Genomic DNA, 18,319 nt, shown 5'->3' with positions numbered 1-18,319 from the left:
ATTTACAAGACATTGGCTCAAAAATAACCAATGCATGGCTCATGGCTATAATCCTAGTTCCTCAGGAGACAGATCTGAGGATCATGGTTCAAAGCCAACCTGCGCAGGAAAGAAAGCTCATGAGACTCTTATCTTCAATTAACCACTAAAAAGCCAGTAATGGAGTTGTGGTAAATGGTCCAGTGTTAGCCTTTACAGAATAACTCAGTTCAAGAATAACTGAGTTCAAGCCCCAGGAGCGGCACAAAACAAAACAAAAATAATCAGTGCAACTACAGCCATGCCTCAGTGCTACCAAAATAACTCCCTTCCTAAAGCTAAAATACTAGAGAGTCTAGCTGAATAACTAAAGCAAAAAAGGGCAGGCAGGAAGCATCAGGTCTTGAATTCAAAACCTTTGTACTATCAAAAAAAAAAACAACCCCCCAAAACTAGAGAAGCTGGGTGCTCCTGCCTCCTAGTAAGTCAATTTTGAAATTAGCTTTATGCCATCGGGCCATTTTCTTAGCAACTAAATGGTACGTGACCAAGAACCACATCTGCAAGCACTGATAGTCTCTCCCTGGAGCCAAGGCCTGCTTTGCAGATCCTTGGAGTGTTGTACCAGCTGACCTAGGGGCTGAGGGAAGTAAAATAACCTTGGCTCCCCACGCATGTGAACTTTTTAAGCCAATCTGCTCTGAAGTGTGTGATGCTTATGCTTGATTTATTATTTAATCTGTTAAAAGGATAAATAAAGCCAACTTAAACCTTGTCTCAGTAATAGTTCATGCCTCAAGCAAGTGACTGGGCTAAGTTTTTGGTTTTGTTTTGTATTAGAACATTTGGGTTTAAATCTACTCTGGTGCCTCTTGAAGCTAAAGGGAACAAATACACTGCAGCAAATAGTTCACTGGCGAAATCTGTACAGATTATTGTTAAAAACAACTGAAAGATAAAATAACATCATACTTCCTTCTAGAGAATATCACTGTTGGAAAATACCTTTAATTTTAGTGTATATTTAGGTTTGTTTTGTTTTTCCTAGTAGGAAGGCTTGAACTCAGGGCTTACTTGAATCTTGACCCCAGTTCTTTTTTCCTCATTAGTCTGTTTTTCAAATAGGTTCTGGCTTTTGCCCCTACCAGCCTCAGACCAAGATTTTCCTTCTTCTACCTCCCAAGTAACTGGTATTATAACCATGGGCCTGGTCTGTTCTTTAAGAAAGTAGCTTTTATTGCCTGGATGGTTTTCAATGGTGATTTTCCTATCTCTGCCTTCTAAGAAGCTGGAATTACAGGTAAGAGCCACTTTGCCCTGCTTTTCATCCACATATTTAGTTGTTCAGTTCTCAGAAAGTGAAAGAATGGAAGGGGATAAGAACTTTTTTTCTGTTGGGTAGAGACTTAGGTCTGAAAGGCAGCCAGTGTTCCAGAGTCATATGGCTAGCATTCAGTTAAACAGATGTCTATTACTTGCTTTGTTCCTGGTCTGAGCAGAAACACTCTTCTTTTTTTTTTTTTGTCGGTCGTGGGGCTTGAACTCTGGGCCTGGGCGCTGTCCCTCAGCTCTTCAGCTCAAGGCGCACTCTTCTTAAGCCATTTTCTAGCCCATTTTGAATATTCTTGGGACCTGATGTCTTTCCTGGTTAATACTTTTCATTTTTCAGACTGATAATTGATTTTGCTTCTCTTGTTTAACCCCTACCTGTATGAAAACCTCTGTCTTCTATTTTGGCTTTTTTATGTATAAACTATTCCTGAGTAGTAATGGTCATGTTTAAGGAACATTTCTGTAAACTACTGGTATTCCACAGTATTTCTTGAAGTCATAGTAGCAACAGCTACCATGGAGCTTTCTGTATTTTATCTCATTGAAAGTTTGTACCTCAGGCTATCCCTATAAAATACTATTTTAATGTATATTATATCCATAGTCGCAAAGAACATTGGAAACATAGCGAATATAGTTAGAAGAATATAGACTTGTTACATCTGACCATATAACCAGATGCTAAGCAAAATGAACCCCAAGACAGAGACACAAGAGATCTTATCTTTCTTCTTGTTATTTTTAATGTACTTACAATGTACTATGTGATTTTTTTTGTTTCTTTGTATGTTCTTCCCCCATGGTACAACCCCTGTTGTCACTGTATTTGATTCTGGTGCCCTGCATCTTGTATATACATTTTTCTAATTTGGGGAGGGGAAGGGAAATAACAAAATGCTTAAATAAGGATACAGGTTGCCCCATTGTAACAATGAGATGTGCAAGACACTATGTTGAAAACAAACTCTACAACTTGTGGAGGGGGCGTGGAGTTGGGGAGGTGGGGAGGGAAGGGAATGGCAGGGGAAAAACAAAGGAGGAAGGAGGTAACAATGCTTGATAGGAAATGTATTCATTATCTTATTCATGTAACTGCAACCCCTCTGTACTGTATCCTTACACTAAAAACTAAATATTTAATAAAGCAAATAAAGAAAGAAAGAAGAATATAGATGTGTCTTCTGGCCCTGCTGACAACCCAATGTGTGATTATCAGCTTGTTACATAATATCTCTATGCCTAACTGTGTCTTACCTTCAAAAGTGAAAGAGAGGGATGACATTCCCACCACCTTGGGAATGAGACCCTTGTTAGTTTTTCCCTGAATTAAGCTTAGGACTTGTCCTTTACTTCACAAGCAAATTTTCCTTTTGATTTCAGGAATTTTATCTTTCATTTCTGGTATGGGTCAGCAAGGGTCAGTATTTCTGAGTTCTGTTATAAAGTAGATTCTTTTGAATTTTAAATGAAAAAAATTTTTTTTTGTACTGGGGATTGAATCCAGGACATTGCACTTATAGGGCAAACACTTTGCCACTGAGCTACTTCTCAGCCCATAATGCAATCTTATAAGAAGCAATTCAAATAACTTTTCCTTCTTCATAAAGCATCAACTATGGCTGCATACTTCATCAAGGAAAGAGAGAAGGGGAGAAAGGGTGGGGGGAGAGAGAGAGATCCTTTCTGGATAGAAGAGGGGTTTTATATTTTAGAGGTGGTGGAGAGTGAGTGACAGAGGCACTGACCTGTAAGCATTCATTTTGGGACCTTGGGAACTAATTGAGTGAACAGATTTGTTCTGACAAAGAAACCCCAGTATTGGCTAAATAATGCATAAGAGATTTCCACTGGGCAATGAGGAAAATTGAATTATTTAGTGTATTTCCATTTCAATGAGTTAATCTAGATAATTGCTGTTTTCCTGGATCTTTGTCTTTTCTTTGCAATTAACAAGGTCCTTGTTTGGAGAAAGGAATTTTGCTGGTGAACTTTGTACCAATTGCTGTGACATTAATGCTATTTTTTTGGGTGCGAATTATATGTACAAATCAATTACAGATCCTTTTCCTTTGTATTCTAGGACTCTGAGAAATTGATGGTTGATCTAGTTTGAGAAAAAAAAAAGTAAGAGTTCAAGGACTTAACTTCATTTGGGATTAATGAACGCAGCAGGAGGCTGGGAAGGGCAGCTGAGCAGAACAGAAAGAATGAGAGCTCTGCCCTCAGACAGCAGCAGTGGGTCACCATCCTGGTTTTGTGGTATCTTCACTAAACAACTATGGTCAAATGAACTTCTCCAAGCCTCAGTTTCTGTTTCAATAAAACAAGAAATATCACCCATCCTCTCGAGGTGCTGGGAGGATTCGTGATATGCCACAGTTCCTAGCCCAGAGCTCATGTTCAACAAGACTAGTTCCTCCCCCAGCTCCTTCAGTCGTGTCTAATAGTGACATGTTCAGCTGTCTTCATTGTCTGGAACATTGCTACGATCTCAAAAAGAAGCTTTAAAGCCATGGATTGAAGAAGAGATGTCGCAAGGTCCTTTTCATTAAAATAGCTCATTGAGAAACGTTTCAGATACATGTGTATCATTTTGGGGAGGACTATAATAAGCCAAAGTGCTCCTCTGATAACACCACTTAAAACAGTGCAGAGAGGTAACCCCCATGCCTGAAAACAGTGGCACATAGCGCCATCCTGAGGAGGAGGCAGTAGAACCATACCCCCTAGATAAAGGAATGAATTAAATGCAGAAAGAGCAAAGGGCTCTGTGTTCTCATCTCCCACTCTCTGGAAGCTATTTATGTCTCCAGAGCACATCAATATTTATAATCAGTGTTGTTCCTTGGCTCATTTAAAAAAAAGGTTCTGCCATATGCCATTGGCTCACATCTGTAATCCTAACTACTCAAGAGGCTGATATCTGAGGATTGCAGTTTGAAGCCCGCCTGGGCAGGAAAGTCTGTGAGACTCTTACCTCTAATTAACCATCACCACCACTACCACCACCAAAAGGAATCTGGAAGTGGAGCTGTGGCTCAAGTGTTAGAGCATCAGCCTTGAGAAAAAAGCTAGGCCCTGGCCCTGAGTTCAAACCTCAGTACCATCACAAAAAAGATGAAGAAAGTTTACATTATGTCTGTATATGTATAATGTGTCAAAGACAGAAAGCATATTGTGTATTTCATTAGAAGTACATCCAAAATGGTTAAAGTAGAAAAAAATGTGAGCTTTAATTGTATGGAAAACCCATCCACATTGTATTGTTCCTTCTCCTATTGCTATATTTCTAGAGAGTGTTATAGGAAGATGTTAGCATTTGATTAAGTGCTTTTCATTTATATAGTCTCTGTGGTACTCTGAGCAGGTATTTACTCTGTCCATTTTAAAGATGTGAAAACTGAGGTCTAGAGAGATTAAGTCCATGGGAGAGCTCAGCACAAAGCCCAAACACACCTGCTTTTCCACCATAACATTTCCTCCTTATAAATAGAAATCATCTGGCAGATGAATATACAGAACATATTATAGGTAACAGTTTGCCTCTCAACTCCTGAATTTAAATGACATATATCCCAAAAAGAACAGTCCATTGGTTCATTTCTAATCCTATAAGACATCTCATGGAACCCATCATCCAATGGTCTCATCTAGATACTTACTCATAAAATGTGGTCCATCCATTTTCATTGCTTTTGGTTGCTAGAAGGCCAGAGCTACCATGATAGGTCATCATGGCCAACTCATGTCCTTGTGTGGTCAAGCTTCTGAGCGCACTGTTGATGCCTATGGTCACCCAGTATACCTGGCCATTGGGGACCACCAGCCAGAGGGGCATGCCAGAAGAATCTCTGCGGACATCTACCATGTTGCCGTTGTTATCTGTGATGCGTGTGATGTCACCATCCTCTGTGTAGGTGAAGTTGTACAGATAGTCTCCAGTGGGCAAGCTCTGTGTGTACAGGTGCCTGCCACTTGTATCAAACAGGTAGAGCTCCTGGTCAATGGGGGATGATAGCTCATACATGTTCTGGGTGTTAAGAAAAGGCTTGTTCTTCCGGATGAAGCGGATTCGGATATTCCCAAGATCGGCCACGTAGAGCTCTCCATCGGCACACACAGCCAAGGAAGAGGGGGTATTCAGCTTCGCATCCTTGGCATAGCCATCATCTCCAGAGAAACAATCACAGTTGGCATCATTTTTGCAGTCACAGCCACTGGGGGCGCCAGCCACAAGTGAGATCTCCCCGCTGGTGGTGACCTGCCTGATGCGGTTGATCTTCTTCTCATCGGTCTCGGCGATGTACAGGACTCCATTGTGTGAAACAGCCAGAGCAGTGGCTGACTCCAGTGTTGCATGGATGGCCACCTTGCTCAGCAGGAAGTGGTCGATGCCTGGGACCTGGCAGTGCATGGGTCTCCCCGCGACAATGCGTACCTGGTGGTTTTCAGAGATTTGCAGGACCACATTGTTGTCGAGGACATAGAGAGAGTTGTCCATAGGGTTGATGGCTAAGTCTGTGGGCCACTCCAGGCGAACCTGAGAATGGAGACACCAACACTCAAATGATTGGCAAGATTACCCCTCCCCCCAATTACCCCACACCCTCAGAGACTCCATCAGATAACAGAATCGGAAGGAGCAAATTGCATCAAGAGGAAGGAATAGGCTCAAGGGTAGACGTTGGAATCACATAGGCCCGGGTGTTGATCCTAACTTCACCACTTAGGAGCTTGAGCAATTGGTGTTGCCTCTCTGAACCTCTGTGTTCACATCTGGAAATAACAATGACACTTGTGCAGAGAACCTGATCCATAATAAGTGCTTCAGCCATGATAGCTACTATGGAAGTGGTAGGCAGGCATAGACCGGAAGCTGATGTAGAAGTAGTCTGGAGATTTGACAAAGATTGTTTAGGAGCAGCAGATAGGAGACATCTATGAAAGATGCTGTCTCTCAGTCTTTGAGTTTATGGACTAATAAACATGGTGTGAGCGATGTGAAGACAAAATAACCATAGTCTGGCTTAGTTGTAGACCATTGGTTCTCAGATTGGGCCCCACATTTATATTATCTGTGAAGATTTTAGAAAACGTTGGTACTCAACTAGCAGGCTCTTCTCAAACCTTTTGATCTGTGTCTGCATTTAAGCAACTGTTTGCCCCTGGCCTTACTGTATAGAGCACTAAGTTTAGGAAGTGCTGTTCTCCATGACAGTTTCTAGGATCTCTGAGAGGAGGCTTCCCTGGAAGGTAGCAATGGAACTTAAGGGCTTCAGTTCCGGGGCTCCACACTGAGACTCTTCTGAGTCAGGCTCAGTGGATGTACAGGCCAGATTACCACATGTATCCCACTGGGAGGTATAGGAAGTGATGGAATGTCTTTTCCAAGAGGGGTAGCTGCACACTAGATGGGAATCAGGAATGCTGATGAGTATTTTCTCCATTACCTAAATACTCATCACTGCGAGTGATGATACCTTTCTACAAACCCATAACATTTGGTTTGATGTGGGGTTTATTCAAACAAGTATGAACATTTGGATAAGAAGCTCTCATACTGCTGTCTACCAGTATATTTATCACAGCTATTTTTTCCTCTTTGGAAATATTGGGAGTCTGAACTCAGGGCCTCACACTTGTGAGGTAGTCACTCTGTTCACTAAATGCCTCCAGTGCTCCTTGTGTTGGGTTTTTATTGTGAAAATACCGTACAGAGGGGTTACAATTACACGAGCAAGGTAATGAGTCCATTTCTTATCAAGCATTGTTGCCTCCTCCTTTGGTTTTCCCCTACCATCCCTGCCCTGCCCTCCCATCTTCATGACTACACTCCCCCTCTCCCCCCTCTCCCGGCCAAAGTTGTAAAGTTCGTTTTTCGACATAGCATCTTGTACATCTCATTGTTGCAATGGGTCCACCCCAAATGCCCCTCAGTAGATGAATGGCTCAAGAAAATGTGGTATATCTACACAATGGAATTTTATGCCTCCATCAGAAAGAATGACATTGCCCCATTTGTTAGGAAGTGGAAAGACTTGGAAAAAAATTTTATTAAGTGAAGTAAGCCAGGCCCAAAGAAACATAGGTCCCATGGTTTCTCTTATTTACAATAACTAGTATGTGTCTGAGACAAGCAGAAAAGGTCAGATAAGATGATGTTAGGCGAAATGAACCCCAAGATAAGCTTACACATGTTGTTTTTTTTCTTTCTTGCTATTGTTTCTAACATATTTATAAGGTGATATTTTTGTTGCTTTGGGTTACTTTTTCAATAGAGTTTCTCAATGTCTATTATGTAAAAGTTGAACTTTGTAACTTGAGGGTAGAGACAGGTGGAGAAAAAATGGGGGAAAGTAAAAGAAGGAGTGAGACTGATCAATAAACACTTGGTACCCTTTGTCTTGTATATATGTTTATCTGAATTGAAGAAGGGAAGGGAAACAACACAATGATGAGACAAAGGACAAAGGGTGAACCAATGCAACAGTGATACTCACAAGACAGTATGTTGTAAATGAACTGTACATGTTAGGGGGGATTGGGGGAGGGAAAGTGGGAGAAAAATGAGGGAGAGGGTAACAATGTTTGACAAGAAATGTATTCATTACCTTATGTATGTGAGATCAACCTATCACCTTGACAATAAAATTAAATAAAGATATTATACTTACAACCTACTTAGGGAATTATAACCCCTTTATACAACTATTTAATAATAAAAAAGAAAAAAAACAACTAGCATTCATCCCTGAAAAATAAAATAGATAGTGTCTCAATTCTTCTACCGATAGTTCCCTATGTAGCTGGGATGAGAGGCATGAACCATTATGCCCAGTTTATTGGTTGAGATGGAGTTTTCAATATGTTTTTTTGCTTGAATGGACCTTGAATTGCTAGCTTCCCAATTTTTGCCTTCATAAGGAGCTGGAACTACAGGCATGAGCTACCACACATGGCCTTATCACAGCCATTTTTAATAATGGTGAAAAGGGAATGCAACTTAAATGTTTAAAGAGAATTAGCTAAGTAAATTGTAGCCATTCATTTTGGTCTTGTGTTACAACACTATATATGCAATCATTACAAGGGATGTATAGACAAAGATGCGTAGTGACATGGGGGAAAATGTTTACTGTATGTTAAATAGGTAGAAGAGGTTACTGAACTGTGAAGACCAGATGATACCAATTAGAGCAAAGATACAGTAAACGAGATGCTATGGATAGAGAAAGGAAAAGCTTGAAGGATGTCCATCAAAATATTAACCATATTGGGATCAAAGATGATTTTAGTATTCTTCTTTGTGATTTTAAATTATATATATATATATATATATATATATTTCTACAATGGGCATGTAAGGGTTTACCAATGTAAAAAGAGAAACCCAAGCTAGATGCCAGTGCCCCATGCTTGTAATCCCAGTTACTTAGAAGGCTGATGTGAAGATCACAGTTTCAGGCCAGCATGACTTCATCTCAATGGAAGAAATTTAATGTGGTGACACACACCTGCCATCTTAGCTATAGTGGAAAGCAAAAAATAGAATGAATTCCAGGGTGGAAAGTGAGACCCTATCCTATCTCAAACATAACCAGTGAAAAAAGGGCTTGGAGGCATGTTTAAGTGGAAGAGTGCCTATCTAGTAAGTACAGGCCATAAATTCAAATCCCAGTACTACCAGCAAGAGAAGAAAGAAAGGAGATAGAAGAGGGAAAGAGAGAGAGAGAGATCCAATAAAGTATACAAACAGGTGGTATGGCCATTGCCTCTGTCCTCATTGTCCAATGCTATTCTGTATTCTCAGATGTGCACACTTAGTTATTCAGAGCCATTACTCTGGCCAGGTCCTAGTGGCTCACCCTTGTAATCCTAGCTACTCAGAAGGCTGAGATCTGAGGATTGCGGTTTGAAATTAGCCCCGGAAAGAAAGTCTGTGAGACTCACCTCCAATCAGCCACCAAAACCTTGGAAGTAGAGCTATGGCTTAAGTGGTAGAGCACTAGTCTTGGGCAAAAAAACTCAGGGTCAGCAGATCCAGAGTTCAAGTCCCAGGACCAATGTGCATGTTCATGCACACAACACACATACAGCCATCAGTCTTCAGGCCCTACCTCCCCGTGCCTCACCCCAGCCCAGTCCCTGTCTGTCTGCAGAGAAAAGGAGTGGCAGATGCTGTCGAGAGCCACCACCAGGCTGCTGCTCACATGTTGAGTGCTCTTGAGAGCACAGCCCTGCAGTTTTCTGCTGCATCAAGAACACAGCTTGCTCTAAAGTGACAGGAGAATTTTCAATTTCTTAAAACCCATTTCTTGTCAACATGGGCCACTAAATATTTAATGCCCTCTTGGTCCTGTGGCACCTTGGGAACCTACTTGTGGAGACCTTTCTGCCTGTCATTATGATGAAAAGATGCTCCCCCCACCATGAGTGGGGGTAAGGAGAGGGAGGGGAGGGAGTCAGCGGAGAGGAAAAGAGGAGGAAATTAACTGTAAGCTCTTCCTATACCAGCCTCACACCGCAGTGTGTGGAAGTGCCTGGGAATAGAGAAAGGCACCTACAGTGATCATCCTTTTCTGGCTTCATTTCCCATCTTCATTACTCATGCCACCCTCCAGCTTCCAGGTCTGAGGGAGCTGGTGTGGACCAAGATGTCCTCCTGAGCATCTTGTACCTTCACTCTGAGCTGAGGACCTTGCCACAGATTTTCATTGTCATATGAAGGAGTGAACGAATGAGTGAATGAATAGCCGGTTGGTCCCTGCACTTCCATGGTCACTAAAAGCGTCTTCTTACTCAAGGTTTCTTAAACATTGAACTTCTTTTCCCATATGTAAAAGGGAAGAATACACCCGACATACAGTAATTGTGAGGATCCAATAGGTCAATGTATTAGGCAGTTTTTGGTAGATTTTAAGAGAATTAACCTTCACATCCTATTACCAGATGCCTGGCACCATGCTAGGGGATTTGGTACCTAATTTCATTTTAAAAATCATTTCACCCAGTGCAGGCCTCTGCACCCACACATTCATTTTCTTCAACCCAATCTCAATTCCCTCCTTTCTAACAACTATCCTGTCACTTTGTATGTAAATATGTATATAAATAAGAAATGCGATGGCCTTCTCATCTCTGTCCCCATTTCTAACACAGTGGGTTTTCATGTTGGCCCAAAAGTACAGAGGTGGACTCTGCCTATGGTGGCCATACTTGCTGAGCTGGGAACTAATCTACAATCCTTCACAGGTAGTAACTTTTCTACTTGAGTCTTCTCTTATCCAATCTGGTCTTTGTCTCCTCTCAGAGAAGAAGGGCCAAGTTCCTTAGCTGTCCATTTGGATTATTGTCTCCTAGCTGGGTTCTCTCTCTCTCTCTCTCTCTCTCTCTCTCTCTCTCTCTCTCTCTCTCTCTCTCTCTCTCTCTCTCTCTCCCCCTCTCTCTCTCTCTGTCTGTGTCTCTGTCTCTCTCTCTGTCTCTGTCTCTCTGTCTCTGTCTCTCTGTCTCTCTCTCGTTTTCCTCCCTATTGGCTAGAGGACAGCAAAGTAGGTGGGTATTGATAACAAAGGAAACTCTGAGAACTAAAGCCAGTGCCCTCATGCCTATATGTGTATGCAAAAACATATGCCTGTGTTGGAGAGTTTTTTTAAAGTCTTATGCTTAGATTCACTGAATGTAGTGAGAACCAGGGATATAAAGATTTTAGTCCAGGAGTTCTGAATCTGAGTGTGACTTTTTGTCGTTTTTTTCCTTTCCAATCTATGCCAGCTGTCTTCCAAGCCTTTGATCTGATTGCTTGGCAGTAACTCTTCCTAAGGTTAAACAATTTTCCAATGTGTGGATTGAAAATGTTCAGCACTCCGAGCTGGCTGGTTGAGGGCCCATTTTGAGAACTGAAAATTCTTGTTGTATGCACATCCTTTTAGGCCATGGCGGCTTCCTGATGGGGTAATTCCAGCTTGCTCACAGACTGGAGTGGGAGAAATCGAGCCAGCAAGGCAGGAAGCCTGCCAAATTGCACAGACAAGTGGCAGAGAACAGATTCCACTCTGGAGTGCAGCATCACAGTAGTTGGCACAGAAGGCAACAGTACCAGCTTCCAATGGAGCTGTGACACGGGTTGCTGGCAATGCCAGCATCAAGCCACGGGGCTTTGGGGGAAGGAACTCAACAATCTGTGTGGGTATCAGAGGCAGGCATGGCAAGTGAGGCTGGGAACAAGGGCCACAGCCTCCTTATTCCTGATGATCTGCAAAAGTTAGCATTACCAGCTGGATAACCACTGATTGAGCACACACCAAGACCTACCAATGAGGACTCATGACTTGCTAAGCCATCACAGTATGTATAACAGCCATGCTGGATAGATAACCATTTACCATGTCTCTCTCAGGTCTCTCCCGAGTTCCTGGTGCCCTACCTGTCAAGATCTAAACTTCCTGGTGGAGTATGAGGTCCTTCCCTAACTGGCTCCAGGCTTTGCTCTTTGTTTCAACTCTTCCACTTTTCCTGACAATCAACTCTTCCATATTCTTTGAATGTACCAGGCCCAGTCACATCTTTGTGCTTTTGCACAAGTATGTACATGTATGAAATGCTTCCTTTTGTTCTCTCTCTTTTTTTTTTTTTTGCTATCCAGAAAACCCTATTTTAATTTCCAAATCTGTACACAGGTCATCACGTCCCTTGAGAAAGTAGGTCCTACAATGACTGCTTATTCTGAAGTGCTTAGCAGTGAGTGCCAGGAACTTTCCATGCATTGTCACATGTATTTTCAAGGCCATACTGCAATGCTGATATGAATTATGTCCATCTTACAATTATGAAAAGTGAGGCTCAAAAGACTTCACTGTAAAGTCACTGTGATAGTGAGTGGCAAAACAGGATTCTATGTATCTATGTATCTACCTATCTATGCATGCTCCTAGCATGCACTCGAATCCTAGTAATGGTCAAGGGAATGACAGGCTGAATTCCTTTCTTATGTAACTTGTGGTATAAAAAGAGAACACACAGAAGGATGCTGGTGGCTCAGGCCTCTAATCCTAGCTACTCAAGGCACACACGCAGTCTGGGCAGGAAAGTCCAGGAGACTCTTATCTCCAATTAGCCACTAGAAAACTGGAAGTGGCGCTATAGCTCAAGTGCTAGAGTGTTAGCCTTGAGCTAAAGAGCTGAGGGACAGTGCCCAGGCCCAGAGTTCAAGCCCCATCACACACAAAATAAAAGAACATATAACATTCAGGTGCCTACGCACATGACCAAAGTGGAAGTTCAGGGAGCTGTGGATGTAAATTCCCATCATGTAAAGGTCTGTCCATCCTACTCTGCTGACTCTGGGCAGAATTTTTCACTGTCCCCCGAGCCTCCACTATGATCACACCCTTGTGACTGGACCCTTGGGACAGAGCATGTGTATGTGGGGTAGTTCATTTCTTTTCTTTACCACAGGCCCTGCCCCCAAGTAGGCCCCCCTGAAAATATTTTCCATTGCCAAGAAGGCTGGCTGAGGGCAGATGAGAGGAAGAATGCATTGGCTCAGGGCTAAGCAGACAAAGCCCTACCTGAGAAATATCCATGACAGAGTCACAACTGAGTGGCCGGGCCGAGGTAAGGTCATTGGAACCCAGCAGAGTAGAGATGATCCCATTCTGGTCAACACGTCTGATCATGGTTCCATCGACGAAGTAAATCAGCCCAAACTTGTCCACTGTAATGCCTAGGGTAGAGGAGCCCAAATAGGAATCCAGCATCAGATATGAAAACAATGGACACATTCGGAATTCTTGTGACTTGACAAAGCACTTCCTGGCATGATGTGATCAAATCCTCCTAGAGCATTTTAGTCTCTCACAAACTCCGTATCTTGCATGTGTTAGGCAAATACTCTAGCACTGAGTCATACCTAAAACTTTCCATTCCTTTTTAAAGATGAGGAGATGAGACTCAGAGATTTTTTATTTGCAATGTTGGGGATTGATCCTCCACTTTGTACGTGGAGGACAAGTGCTCTACCATACCACTGAGCTATGAACAAAAGCTTTGGGTTACTTATTCACAGCACAGATTAGAACCCAGGTTCTCAGATTCTGCACCCCCCCCCCCCAGTACTGAATCAATCTATTTCTGAAGCTCTGCAGATATAATAGTCAAATCCTCTTTTTGGTAACCATTTTTACCCCTAGACCTTTAAGTTTCCCCTTTACATCCTTCAAGTTTTTCTATCCTTATTACGTTAGTCTCGTCGGTCATTAGGAAAGTGTACAGTCTGAAAAGGATCCTATGGCTTTGTACAGAGAACATTGTTGGATATAATGTCTAAGCAAAGCACACTGCAGATTTGTGTGAGGGTTATTACTCAGGATCCTCCTCTGTTAACTTTCTCTCTTGCCCAGCTTGTGTGACCTTGGGGCCAGTAAGTCACTAGACATCTCTACATTTGTTTTCTCAGTTGTCAAATGAAGGGATTGTTCTCAGTCTGTATTGCTCTTGGACATGTGTGAGAACTCCCTGTGGAGTTGGCTGCAGTGCACCCTCAAGTGGAGACTGAATAGTTATCTGCACTTCTGATGAGTATCTGAGGTGACAATGACACAAAACACTGTCTGAGGGCTCCTCCATGAGACTGGTACCTTCTGGCCAGTGATGTAGACTGGATATATTTATTTATACTTATTATTTATTTATTTATTTACCACATAGCCACTTGGTCTCACTCCTGGGGAATATTAATTTATGGGATGACTGTTAGCAATGCCCAATTTTAAACTTTATGGGTGATGCTGTTTTACCTTTCTGTGATCATTATCCATGACTGCAGGTGTCAGACACATTCCTGCCAATCTATGAACTCTTGGGGATCCTCCTGTCCCCAAGATACACCTGCTAGGGGAGCCAGACCAACAAGGGGAGGCACAGGACTGAGTCAGAATGATGTGGAGTGCCACAGGGACAGACAGATGCAGGATGATGGTGATATAAAGGAAAGCCTGTTCACCTATGCTCTGTTCCATTTTTCTCCAGGCCAGGCATAAGAGAAAGGGTCAGACAGGGCTTACCAGGTGGATATGCTTGAGCAATGATGTTTGTCATTTGTGTTACCTCAGGTAGCTACTTCACTGCGACATCTCAATGTCCTCATTAATAAATGGGAATAATACTGACGTTCCATAATCATTAGCTTTCCATAAACATTAATGCCTTCGAATTATAAGAAAGTGCTGGCACTTTGTGGGCTTGAAAGTCCTTACTCTTGGGTTCTTGTGTCTCTTTTTGGCAAACAGGGTGGGTTAAGACCCCTTGAGGCCTTGGAGTGATAATCCTAGGAGAACTCTGCTTGTTCTTACCACTCTTCCTTAGGCTAGGCAGCTGCCAAGGATTTCACACAGAGAACAAGGCAGCCTGGAGGCCCGGAGCCTTTCCTGTGGCTCTGCCTAGAATGTCAATTAATTTCATTCTTTAAGCACCAGCACAGGAGTTTTCTTGAGTGCCTGGCCATGCCCCATCTCTCTCCCATCTGCCATGACTGATGAGTGTTCTATGAACAATTGGGTTTCTTGTTTACAAAGTTGGCTGCACATGCTAATAGAAGTGATCTGTCCCCTGATTAATTGCTTCATTTTTTCCTCCTTTTGTTGTGCTAAATAGATGGACATCTTTTCTCCTCCCTATTGAAAAGTGTCTGCATATTGTGGCACCCTTGTCATTTCTATCTGGGTTAATTACAGGCTTTTGGGCAATTGCTCTGCCACTCCATCTGTGTGTGTGTGTGTGTGTGTGTGTGTGTGTGTGTTGGGGGGAGGGAAGAACATGCATGCATGCATATCCACTGAGAAATGTCTGGAGAGAACAAAACCTTTCAGGAAAAAATAACCTTTAACGTTAAGAGAGTGGGGTGTTGTAGTTACAAGGGGCCTTGACGATCATTTAATCCATCTGCTTATTTACTAATGAAGAAACTGAGGTCCACAAGAAAGGTTCTGGAGACACCAAGGAGCAGAGAAAAACAATAATATGATATCCCTAAGCACAAGCCCAGTGTTCTCTCCATTCTCCAATGTTCATTCAGTATTCGGAGGGAGATTAATCACTGATGACATAATATTTTACCCCACACAGATACTACCTGAGTACTCTAGACATGTGCAAGACTATACTATGACGTTATGACACACAATGCACTGTGATAGGATGTGTTGTGTTATGATCTAACAATGCCAAAAGGGCTGCTATCTATGCAATGTTTACTATGTACCTGTCACTACTGTATTAGGCATTTACATTCTTGATCGTGTCTGCACTTTACCCTTGTAGTCTCTCTATTACATAGATGAGGAAAATGAGGCTCAATGAGGTTAAGAGAGCAAAGACTAAGTCGACTGCTTAGATTTGAAACTGGGCCTTGGAATCTGGCCTTATTTTGTAATATCACCAGTTATAGCATTTTTTACAAGATAGCATTAAGAAATACTTTAATTTTGATGCTTAGAACAACCCCAGGAAGCATGCGTAGACAGCATTGTTATTCTCATTCTACTGACTGGGGCCCTGAGGCTTAGATACTTCAAATCACTGGCTCTAAGACTCAAAGCACAGTAAGCACTCTACTGAAGGATGTCTGTTGATAATGATGGCTTATTCTCTAACAAGCCTTTCAAGTCTCCAACGCTCACAAGCCCCAGGCCCAGCTCTTTCTTCTTACATGTCAGAGAGCACGTCTCTTCTCCTCCCTATCAGAGTGGCTCCCATCCAAGTCTTACTTATTCTGCTACAATGAACTCATCTGTGCAACCACGGGGCTCGGTGCACTCAGTAAATGCTTGATGAATAATTGAATGGAAAAATCTTGAATATGGGGATTTACAGGTTCAACTTTTGGAAGGACTCAAAAATTAAAACCTATGGCCAGTCCATCCTATAGGACATGAACATAAGGATGATTTCCTACAAATTTTCTGTACAGCAATGATATGAGAAACAGTTTGCCCAATACTAGGGGATTGAAAAATAAATGATAAGCCATTCACTTGATAGAATATTACAAAGCCATTAAAAATGAATTCATTGAACAAAAATGAGTTCACAGAAGAGTATTTAATGACATGGAGAAGAATTCGTGATTTATGTTACTAAAATGGTTTTTCTTAATTTAAATGTGATATCATTTAAAGTTTTTTTTTTAGCCAGTACTGAGGTTTGAACTCAGAGTCTTGTGTTCTTGCTTGGCTATTTTGTTCAAGCTGACAGTATACCACTTGAGCCACCCCTCCATGTGTGGTTTTTTTTGCTCATTTATTGGAGATAAACATCTTTTGGAGTTGTCTGTCTGGGGTGGCTTTGAACCATGATCTTCAGAACTGAGCCTCTTGGAATATCTAGGTTTACAGATATGAGCAACTAGTACCTGGCTTTGCTTGTTTAAGACATTACTAGCTAACATTTTGAAAGCAGACTAGAAGGAAAGACAGACCTTGTTAACTGAATTATTTCTGCCATATTTCTGAATATTTCTTTCAATTCTACCTTTCCCTCCCATATTTTTTGGCATTTTCCAAAATGTTTGCCATGATAAATGTCTGGGTCTTTGGTAAGTAATAATAAAAATCCCAATAAACGCTATTCACAGTGTTTACTAGCAAGGCCTTACCCCTGGGATTGGTAAGCGTGGCTTCTGTGGCCTTCCCACCATCTCCGCAGCGAGTGTCATCAAAGGGGAGGCACTGGTCACCAGTCCCTGCCACCACCTCTGAGTTCTTGACCACGTCCTTCACCACCATGGTTGACTTGATCCTAAAGACACGCCGACTGTTGGTGTCAGAAAGGAAGACAGCCCCACTCATGGGGTCTGTGGTCAGGTAGTATTTATGGGCTGGACTGTGACTGGAAAACAGAGACATGGCAAGTGGTGAGAATTTTTCTTCTCTTCTACTTGGTAGTTACAGATGCACTTGGTCCCTGGCCCTTTGAAATCAAACACAAATCTCTTCTGGAATGATATCTACTTTGGGTGATGCCTCCCTCCCACCCCACAACTTTTTGTGAGCAGAGGAGTTGGCAGAACTATCTATTCTACCCAACTACTAATACAAAATCTTCCTCGACAATAACTGCCTGATTTAGGTGGCTAAATATTAGCTAAATACACATTTTTTTTCATTTATTTTTGTATTGGTACTGAGGCTTGAACTCAGGGCCTTATACTCTCACTTAGCATTTTTATGCTCAGGGTTGGTGCTTTTCCATTTGAGTCACAACTTCTTTTCTGACTTATTTTCGCTGGTTAATTGGAGATAAGAATTTTCCACCCAGGTTGACTTCAAAACAGGATCCTTAGGTCTCAGCTTCCTGAGTAGCCGGGATTACAAGCATAGCCACCAGTGCCTAGCAATATACATTTTAAGAAAAAAAAAATTTACCCAGGAGAGTTGTCATATTGACCTATTAACTCAAGCTAGAGGGCTGGGAAGTTGGCTCAGTGGTAAAGCGCTTGCCTTGCATGCTTGAGGCCCTGGGTTCAATTCCTCAGCACCACATAAGCAAAAAGAAAAAAGCCAGAAGTGGCGCTGTGGCTCAAGTGGTAGAGCGCTAGCCTTGAGCTGAAGAGCTGAGGGACAGTGCCCAGGCCCAGAGTTCAGGCTCCATGACCGGACCCAAAAAAAAAAAACAACAAAAAAAAAAACCCAAAAAACTCAAGCTAAAAACATAGAAGTACTTGACTTTAAAAACATCAAGACACAAGTCCTTCTCCAGAGGATTTTTATAGCACTCCCGCCCTCATCCTGGGACCAATGATAAGACACTTAGTATTTCTCCATTTTGTACTCATGTTGAATTCATCAGAAGCCCAGAACTTGCCTTTTTGTAATCAGATATAAATGAGTTGGGACACCTTATAGCAATGATCAACAAAGCCTAAGGAAAAACAGATTGTTGGAACAGGGCTGATAGAGGTCATTTTGAGAAAACAGTCCACAAAGACTGACTGCAGGTGGCAAAGGAAGGAGAC

The 18,319-nt window shown here is 42.1% G+C and overlaps 1 protein-coding gene across 6 annotated transcripts in view; it reads right to left on the bottom strand.

Annotated features, from left to right (window-relative positions):
* Positions 1-18,319, bottom strand: part of Tenm4 (teneurin transmembrane protein 4) — a 411,966-nt gene that overhangs the window by 27,885 nt on the left and 365,762 nt on the right. For all 6 annotated transcript variants that reach the window (XM_042690345.1, XM_042690339.1, XM_042690307.1 and 3 more), the window contains 3 exons: positions 16,961-17,193; positions 12,879-13,033; positions 4,974-5,851 (listed from right to left, as the gene is read on the bottom strand). In XM_042690345.1, the coding sequence (XP_042546279.1) occupies positions 4,974-5,851; positions 12,879-13,033; positions 16,961-17,193 (1,266 nt within the window). The remainder of the gene's footprint in view (positions 1-4,973; positions 5,852-12,878; positions 13,034-16,960; positions 17,194-18,319) is intronic.

The sequence above is a fragment of the Dipodomys spectabilis genome, unplaced genomic scaffold, assembly GCF_019054845.1.
Source record: "Dipodomys spectabilis isolate Male_0828 unplaced genomic scaffold, ASM1905484v1 ptg000003l, whole genome shotgun sequence".
Taxonomy (NCBI): domain Eukaryota; kingdom Metazoa; phylum Chordata; class Mammalia; order Rodentia; family Heteromyidae; genus Dipodomys; species Dipodomys spectabilis.
The sequence above is the reverse complement of the archived record's forward strand: the minus strand, read 5'-3'. Positions and strand labels throughout refer to the sequence as shown.